Source organism: Sus scrofa, chromosome 3, assembly GCF_054392235.1.
Source record: "Sus scrofa isolate SSC_HxYL_T2T_F1_AM1 chromosome 3, Sscrofa_HxYL_maternal_Yorkshire_Landrace_v2.0, whole genome shotgun sequence".
NCBI classification, from domain to species: Eukaryota; Metazoa; Chordata; class Mammalia; order Artiodactyla; family Suidae; genus Sus; species Sus scrofa.
Genome location: NC_139385.1, coordinates 46782138 through 46791261, shown reverse-complemented (window position 1 = coordinate 46791261; position 9124 = coordinate 46782138). Strand labels below are relative to the sequence as shown.

Here is a 9124-nt window from a genome sequence, read left to right as displayed (position 1 = left end):
TCTCCCCACAGGGACCCTGGTGCCCAGATGGCCCTGGGAGGGGAGCCACCAAAGTGGGGGACACGGGTGTCTGAAGAAACAGACTTTATTTGGAGAGTCTAGGCAGCTGGGGGAGCTCCCCCCGCACCCCCATGACGTCACGGCCCCCTTGTGGTGGGAGATGGGGACAGAAAAGCTTGGCCTAGACAGACAGACCCCTGGGATTAGGGCGGAGCATCCACGCTGCTGCCGGGACGCAGGGCGGGACTATGCTGCCACCTTAGCTCATGAGGTTCCAGAAGCTTCTAGGCTTTAAACCCTGTCCTTGGGGGCGTGTCACAAGAAAAATGAACCAACCCCCTTGACTGCAAATGGGCTCAAACGAAATCCACAGGGGCCAGGAACACAGAAGGGGTGGCTTCGAGTCCCCCTCCCAGGCAGGCTAGCACGTCTCCCAGCTCTGCCTCCAGACCCAGACCCACTTTGATGACAAAGGCGGGCTGCTCCTCCCGGCTGTGGCCGTGGCTGGGACGCCCCGGAGCCTGGACAGCAGCAGGCGAGGCTCAGGGACCCCCCTCCACCTCCTCCACCACCTCCTCGTCCATGTCCTTGTCCTCCGCGTTGCCGTGGCACATCGCGGGGACACCCAGGCCCTGGTGCACGGCGTCCAGGGCCCGCTGGCTCACGTAGTAGGAGAGTCTGGCCGAGGGCAGTCTCTTCTGCATCTCCTCCAGGTACCTGTAGGCCTGGGTCACACAGAACAGCTGTTACCGCGCAGGCCTCAGAGCCTGGCGGCTCCGGGGACAGGGAGGGCGGCTTCGGCAGGGGCTGTGCGGGGACTCTCCAGGCATTCCGGGGTGCAGCGCAGGCCCTAATGGGCAGCGCTGCCCCCTGAGCGGGCCAGTCCTGTGGGCGGCCCGCGTGCAAGGACCCGGTGGACCTGCCCACCCAGGGTGCCCGCGGGAGGCCTGAGGGAGGGGTGCATTCACAGCTCCCGACTCATCCCTCCAGGCGTGCGCTCGTTGGGCTGGACGTCGGAAATGGTTTGTCTCGGGCATCTGGCTGGCCCCAGTTAGTTGGGACTGTGACCAGTGCCGTGCGTGTGGCCCTCCCCGCAAGCTGCCCAGGGGGAGTCTGTGGAGAGCGGGGGCCTCCGCAGCTCAGCCTGGGGGACCTGCCCCCCACAGCGACGGCCACGCAGCAGTAGGGGCTGGAACTGGGCACGCGAGCTGCTAAGGCTAACAGCCCCAGGGTACGTGGCCTGTCCATTTAAAATGTGACCAAAACTTCTATGAGTTTCGTGACAGGAAGTAATGGTCACAGCTTAGTGTTTCTTAAAGGTAAAATTCTAGAGCAGTTCCATCTCAGTTGGATAAAACTAAGGTATAAAAAGATGAAGCAGGAGGGACTTCCCCTCGCAGCGCAGTGGGAACGACTCTGACTAGGAACCACCAGGTGGGTGGCGGGTTCAGTCCCTGGCCTTGCTCTCTGGGTTAAGGATCCGTGTTGCCCTGAGCTGTGGTGTAGGTTGCAGATTCACCCCGGATCCCGTGTGGCTGTGGCTGTGGTGTAGGCTGGCAGCTGCAGCTCCAATTCGCCCCCTAGCCTGGGAAACTCCATATGCTGCGGGTAGGGCCCTAAAAAGAAAAAAAAAAAAAAAAAACCCCGAAGTTGGGTGTTTGGAGGGATGGGATGCAGCACACAAGCACCCAGGAGATTTCAAGCAAGCCCCCTGGGAGCTGGGAAGGCACGCAGGCCCTGGATGCGTCCTCAGCGGTCTGCCGAGAGCCGGAGACCAGCCAGGCCGGTGCGAGCTGTGGTGAAAACCCAGCTGGGCAGCAGTGGGGTTTAGGGGTGCCCATGCTGAGGGGGGTAGACTGCGGGGAGGGAGGCCAGAAAGGATGCATGGGGGAGAACCCCACGGTGCCAGAGGGCAAGCAAGCGGTGTCTCTCGAAAGAGGGTTGGGGTCCATCAGGGCTGGACTTGGGACGGGCAGTGGGGACCGAGCAGGGAGACATCCCGGGGCCGCAGGGCCCTGTGCCCCCACTGGGAGGAAACCCCCGCAGGTCTGTCCTTAGCCACTTAGTTAGAGGTTTTCAAAATGTGGTTATGGAAGGAATACGCAAGGGTTGAGACAACAAGGAATTTGGTGGGATAATGTGATTTTCGGTTAATTTTGAGGATGCAGGGGTCTGGGCATCTCTGCTGTACAGTTTGATTTCATTCTTCAAAAAAGAGGGAACCTGCTGGGACCGGCTTTAGAGCTGCTGGCCCAACAACAAGAGGGCTCGGTGAGCGGACGTGGCAGGGCCAGAGGACGTGTGCGAGTGGGCCGGGGAGGCTGGGTTCCCAGCGCCGACTCACAGACCAGCCGCCACGGACCACGGGGGGCGTTCCTGGGGATTCTGGGCGCCGTGTCCCATGAGACTGGCGTGGCCACTGGCAGTGTTTCTGGGATGATGGGTCAGTACATGGTTTGTGAGCACCTGGGAGAAGACGGCGGGGGGACCTGGGGGTCACGGTGGTCTCAGCGGGAACTGCTGGTGAGGGCCGTGCCGGGGGCGGAGCCTGTGGTGGCAGCGAAGTCTGTGTGACGCCAGAAATGCAGATGGGAGAGGTCTGCCATCGGGTATGGGAGGATCGAGGTGGAAGAGAACGAGATTCCTCCAAAGAGATAGACAGACGGACGGACGGACGGAAAGCATGAAGAGACGCCCACATCGCTGATGATAAAGAAACGCCAATCGTCACGACTACGCGGTACCACCTCACGCCAATCACAGTGGCCGTCGTTAGTAAGCCTACAGATGACAAACGCCGGCGAGGGTGTGGAGAAAAGGGACCCCCCACAGTGTGGGTACGGATGTAAACTGTCACAACCACTATGGAGACCAGCACGGAAGCTCCTCAGAAAAGTACATGTAGAACTAGTGTATGACCCAGCAATCCCACTCCTGGGCACAGATCCAGATAAAACTACAAAAGGTACATGCAGGAGTTCCCACCGCGGCTCAGCAGTAATGAACCCAACTAGTATCCCTGGCCTCGCTCATTGGGTTAAGGATCTGGCGTTGCTGTGAGCTGTGGTGTAGGTCACAGATGTAGCTCAGATCTTGCTCGCATGGCTGTGGCTGTGGCGTGGGCCAGCAGCTATAGCTCCAATTAGACCCCTATCCTGGGAATTTTCATATGCTGTGGGTGCGGCCCTAAATAGCTCCGCCTCAAAATAGACACATGTACCCGTATGTTCATAGCAGCACTATTCACAAGAGCCAAAACAAGGAAGCCATCTGGATGTCCATTGACAGAGGAATGGATTAGGAGGATGTGGTACATGCAATGGAATACTACTCAGCCATGAAAAAGAACACACTAACGCCATGTGCAGCAACGTGGACGGAACTAGAGACTCATACTAAGTGAAGTCAGTCAGAGAGAGAAAGACAAATAGCATATGATATCACCTATATGTGGAATCTAAAATGTGGCCCAAGTGAACTTATTTACAAAACAGAAACATGCTCACAGATTTTGATAAAAAATACTTATGGTTACCAAGAGAGAAGTGTAGGGGTGGAGGAAGGATAAATTAGGAGGCTGGGATTACTGTACACACACTGCTGTGTATACGCCAGATGACCGGCAAAGACCCACATGGCACAGGAACGCTACTCAATGTTCTGTGATAATCTCTATGGGAAAAGATTCTGAAAAAGAATGAATGTATATATATGTGTGTGTGTGTGTCTGAATCACTTGGCTGTACACCCGAAACCAACAGAACACTACAAATCACTCCACTCCAAAAACAAACAAACAAACACATATTAAAAAGAACAAGGACAGTCTTCTGGTGAAGGCGGGGTCCTCAGACCAGCTCCCCCACAACAGTGATAAACTGGGCAAAACATAAAAGGCTCTGGAGACCCCCCGTGGCTCAGGGGTTAACAAATCTGACCAGTACCCATGAGGATGAAGGTTTGATCCCTGGCCTCGCTCAGTGGGTGAAGGATCCAGTGCTGCCGTGAACTGTGGTGCAGGTTACAGATGCGGCTGTGGCTGTGGCGGCTACAGCTCTGATTTGACTCCTAGACTGGGAACCACCATATGCCGCAAGTGCGACGCCAAAAAGAAAAACAACAACAAAAAAAACATAAAAGGTTCTGAAAAACAACTACGGGCAGGTAGACTAGGGGAACTGGTGTCTGGGCTGAGTTTAATGCTTGTCGCAACTTTTGCCTCAGGAGACACCTGTCAGGGTCACCGTGGGAAGCTGAAAAACTACACAGAAGAGCTCCTGCTGCAGTGCAACGGGACTGACAGCGCCTCTGCAGCGCAGGGACGAAGGTTCCACCTCCTGTGGGTTAAGGATCTAGTGTTGCTGCAGCTGCAGTGTAGGTTGCAACTGTTGCTCGGATCTGATCCCTGGCCTGGGAGCTCCATGTGCCATGGGGTAGGGAGAAAGGAAAAAAAAAAGGTACATGGAAACCCACACATTTCTGGCTGCAAGAACCAGACTCAGAAGTGCATCCGCCGTCTCAGCTGGGGTGTGAGGAAGCAGCAGTTCCCAAGGATGAGCTCTGCCCCGATCCCCCGTGACCCACAGTCCGTGTGTGCCTCCAAGAGGCCGGACCTGAGCAAAAAGACAGCGGAGACCGCAGCGGCTGCTCACACGGGGCAGGAGGGCGCACTGAGACTGAGCTGAACCCGGATGGCTGCCTAATGAAAGAAAGAAGGGGAAGTACTCCTGGGGGAACGTCACGGAACCCGGGCTCTCTGTGAGCCACCCACAGGGACTCGCACACCAGAGAGGTCATCAGACATAAAAAGAAATAGGAGAACCTGACCTATGCTCAAGAGAAAAGACAAATAATGGCGACTAGCTCCATATGAACCAGACGTTTGAATTAGTAGCAAAAAACTTGACAGCAGCAATTATAACTATGATCGAGTGTATACAGGAAAATATGGGGGGTTTTTTGGTTGTGCCTGTGGCATGTGGACGTTCCCAGGCCAGGGACTGAACCCTCGTCGCAGCCCTGACTGGAGCACCTGCAGTGACAACACCAGATCCTTAACCTGCTGTGCTACAAGGAAACTCCAATACATATACATTTTTTTTCTTTTTCGGCCCTTCTGTGGCATATGGAGTTTTTGGGCCAGGGGTCAGATCTCAGCCATAGTTGCAGCCTACGCCACAGCTGTGGCAACGCCAAGTCCTCTAGCCCACTGCGCCGGGCCGAGGATTGAACCTGTGTCCCGGGGCTGCAGAGATGCTGCTGATCCTGCTGCACCATAATGGGAACTCCCAAAATAGGTTTTTAATAAATGAACAAAAAGGATGTTCTAGCAAATAAAAATAAAAACTAAAAGGAGTTCCCATTGTGGCACAGTGGAAATGAATCTCACTAGGAACCATGAGGATTTGGGTTCGATCCCTGGCCTCTCTTGGTGGGTTAAGGATCTGGTGTTGCTGTGGCTGTGGTGTAGGCTGGCAATTGCAGCTCTGACTCGACCCCTAGCCTGGAAACCTCCACATGCCACGGGTGAGGCCTTAAAAAGCAAAAAAAAAAAAAAAAAAAAAAAAAAAAAAAAAAAGAGAGAGAGAGAGAGAAAGCAGAGTAGAGAAAGACAGGCAGGCAGGCAGGCAGAGGGGACGCTGGAATGGAAAATGCGGACCCGATCAACATGAGAGCAGACACCGCAGAAGGAAGCCCTGAATGAAACGACAGCAACGCCGCCGCACACCTGCCACCATGCCTGGCCCCCACAGGTGCCGCATCTGCCTGACGCACAGACCCTTCCAAGGAGCTTGGAGCAACCCGAAGCGTGCTAGCATCTGCAGACCAGGGAACCGGTATTTTCCGGACGAGCACCGAGGTGTTCCAAGACCATGGAGAAGATACCAGAGAGCCCACGGGGCTGTAAGGGAAAGCCTAAGAGGTTTCTGCCTCCAAGAAGACCCAGGGGCGCCCCTGCGGGCTGCATCCCATAGCTGGTTGCATCCCGTGGCTCCCATCTCAGCCGGAATAGCCCATTTTAGCGCAGTGAACGCAGAGCGGAGATGGAGTCCAGCCGTCCTCGACCCGCTGGCAGAGGCTCAAAAGATTCGCAAAAGTGGAAACAACACAAAAGCGGCACCTGTGGAGCCCCCCCCCCCCCCGCCGTGCACAGGTCCTCGCTGCCCGCAGCCTCACCGTGCGCAGGTCCCCCGCCTGCACGTGGCCCTCCACCAGGAAGCCGCACACGTCCCCGAGGCGAACCGTGCTGTCGGGGCCCAGCTCCTCCAGGAGCAGCTGGCCCTGCCTGAGTGCCTCCTCGGGATCCTCGGCGTACATCCTGCGGAGCAAAGACGCCTGAGCCCCACCCGGCACGCGGGCTGCGGGTCGGAGGGCAGAGCGGGCTCTCGGGGAGGGGATTCCCTGAAGCTGAGGCAATTCGTTAACCAGTCAACTCACAAATTCACTAACTTAAGAACAACGCCAAAAAAAAAAAAAAAAAAAAAAAAAAAAAAAAAAGGAGTTCCCGTCGTGGCGCAGTGGCTAAGGAATCCAACTAGGAATCATGAGGTTGCGGGTTCAATCCCTGGCCTTGCTCAGTGGGTTGGGCATCCAGCGTTGCTGTGAGCTGTGCTGTAGGTTGGATCCCGCGTTGCTGTGGCTGTGGTGAAGGCCAGCTTCTACAGCTCTGATTGGACCCCTAGCCTGGGAACCTCCATATGCCGCGGGAGCGGCCCAAGAAATGGCAAAAAGACAAAACAAAAACAAAAACAACGCACTGCTTGGTCACAGTGTGGGTGCTGGCACCGCCACACCAGACTCGGGACTGCAGGGGTCGTCAGGCAGGCCAGAGGGGACAGCGGGGCAGGAGCTAGGGCGTGGACAGGGCTGTCACTGTGTGGGGACACTCAGGCGGGGGCAAAGGCCAGCGTGGCGACACGATGCGTGGTCCGCCTGCCCAGTGGGTGGGGTGCGTGTGGGCCCTGCTGGGAACAGGGCTTTGGACTCGGTCCGGGGCTGGTGGTGGAGGCAGGACGGCGGGGCAGGCCTGCCCTCTGGCCCTCCCGCGGTCTCTGCCGCCAGTTCCCCTGCCCCCTCCCTCCCGCAGCCCAGGCTCTGCGGCTGCTCCTGAACCCACGCATCCCAGCGGGGAAGCACCCTTCACGGAGCCCCGCTTTGCCATCCGTGTTCTTCTTTCAAACGCCCATCCTCAGACAAGGAGAGCACTCTGAGCGGTTGAGGCGGGAGCTGCGCTCTGCTGCCCCAGGGCCCCGACACGCTGCAGGGTGTCGGGTTAAACAGGGGGGCCCTCTCTGAAAACGGCCTGCGCGCTGCCCTCCAGAAGCACCTGCCCGAGCCCCGCTCGCGCCCGGGCAGGCCCGGCCCCCAGACCCCGCCTCCCGACCCAACCACGGCCCTTGTCCTCCGTGCTCTCTGAGAGTGGCCCCAGGCTCTGAGGGAGCCCGGAGAGCCCAGGCAGGCGCGCGGCCTCGGGGCTGCCCTCCCCCCTCCCCCTGCCCCGCCGCCGTCCAGCTGTCTGAGGACGTCCTCAGAGCGTCCCAGCGACGGCGACGACGCACCTGCGGGCTTGCATGAAGCGCTTCACCAGCGTCATCCTGCTCTGCAGCTGCGCCAGCCGGGCCTCGTGGTCCAGGGGGCTCCGGGCCTTGGCCTTGGCCAGGCACTTGTAGGCCTCGGTCAGCGCCCCGTGGGCCTTGTCGTAGTTCTGGTACTCATCGACCTCCACCTGCGCGAGGAGGCATCAGGACCCCCGGACCACACGCCGCACCCCACTCAGGGCCCAGGAGGGGGCGCGTCTACCTGGGCGCAGGCGTCGTAGAAGCCGGCCAGGAGCTCGGGGGCGCGGCCCCTGGTGTAGAAGCTGATGATGTTCTTCATGATCTCGGGGTCCCGCCGCCAGTCCAGGGACTGCAGGTAGTTGGCGGCCATCACGTAAACCTCCTTCTGCCTCGAGACGCCCGCAAAGAACACGATCTTCTCCGTGTCCCCAGACTTGAGCAGCGCGCGCATGGCCTGGACAGAGGACAAGCCGGGCTGGGCCCTCCTCCGAGTAGGGCTGCGGGACGCGGTGCCCTCCAGCCCTGCCCAGAAGTCATCCCCGTGGGGGCGGGGGGGGGGCCGCTCACCTTGAGCCGGTCGCCAGCCTGCGTGTACTTCTTGGCAGCCAGGTGGTAGCTGCCCTGGCGCATGCAGCAGCTGGCCACCTGCTCCAGCAGCTCACGCCGCGACTCTTCCGACAGGTCTGCGCAGTCCTTGGCCACGGTCATCTTCTCCGCCATCTCCTCTGTGATGGTCAAGTTCTGCTCCAGGCAGAGCTGCAGGGCTTCCTGATACTGCGAAGACGCCGCAGACGCCGAGACAGGGCTGTCACCCGTGCGCAGCGGGAGGGCTGGGGCCCCCCACCCACGCCACCTCCCGGGAAGAGGCAGCCACGGCCAGGGCAGGGCACCTGACTTCCTCTTGCTGCTGACATTCTATTTTTTTTTTTTTTTTCCTTTTTGGTTTTTTAGGGCTGCACCTACAGCATATGGAGGTTCCCAGGCTAGGGGTCGAATCAGAGCTGTAGCTGCCGGCCTCCACCACAGCCACAGCAACTCAGGATCTGAGCCAGTTCTGAAACCTACACCACAGCGCATGGCAAAGGCGGATCCTTAACTCACTGAGCGAGGCCAGGGATCAAACCCACAACCTCATGGTTCCTAGTCGGATTTGTTTCCACTGTGCCACAATGGGAACTCCAGCTACTGACATTCTAGAGGAAGGAAGGAAACATGGAGATTTTGTCACGGGAGGAAAAGGAAACCAGAAGTTAATTTTCTTTCACGCCTCTTTTCAAAGTTTTAAATGAGGGGGCTGAATTAATTTAATTGACTTTCTCAAAAATTTAAGACACATTTTATATCCTTCAGGTAAGAATTTGTGGGGAAGCTCCCATGGTGGCTCAGTGTGCTAACGAACACAATTAGCATCCATGAGGACACAGGTTCGATCCCTGGCCTCGCTCAGTGGGTTAAGGATCCGGCGTTGCCTCTGGCTGTGGTGTAGGCTGCAGATGCGGTTTGGACCTGGCGTTGCTGTGGCTCTGGTGTAGGTTCAGCTGCAGCTCTGATTTGACCCCGAGCCT

General features: G+C 57.9%; 1 protein-coding gene across 23 annotated transcripts in view; it reads right to left on the bottom strand.

Moving 5' to 3' along the window:
• Positions 1 to 69: 69 nt before the first annotated feature.
• The window catches only part of IFT140 (intraflagellar transport 140), a 62438-nt gene continuing 53383 nt past the window's right edge, over positions 70 to 9124 (bottom strand). For 14 of the 23 annotated variants that reach the window (XM_085017859.1, XM_085017856.1, XM_021086845.2 and 11 more), the window contains exons 26-30: positions 8127 to 8333; positions 7801 to 8013; positions 7560 to 7726; positions 6178 to 6319; positions 70 to 725 (exon numbers count right to left, since the gene is read on the bottom strand). In XM_085017859.1, the coding sequence (XP_084873985.1) occupies positions 543 to 725; positions 6178 to 6319; positions 7560 to 7726; positions 7801 to 8013; positions 8127 to 8333 (912 nt within the window). In that variant the 3' untranslated portion in view covers positions 70 to 542. Of the gene's footprint in view, positions 2704 to 6177; positions 6320 to 7559; positions 7727 to 7800; positions 8014 to 8126; positions 8334 to 8477; positions 8543 to 9124 lie in introns of those variants that run through there. The other 9 variants (XM_085017852.1, XM_021086842.2, XM_085017851.1 and 6 more) reach the window with 2 other exon arrangements.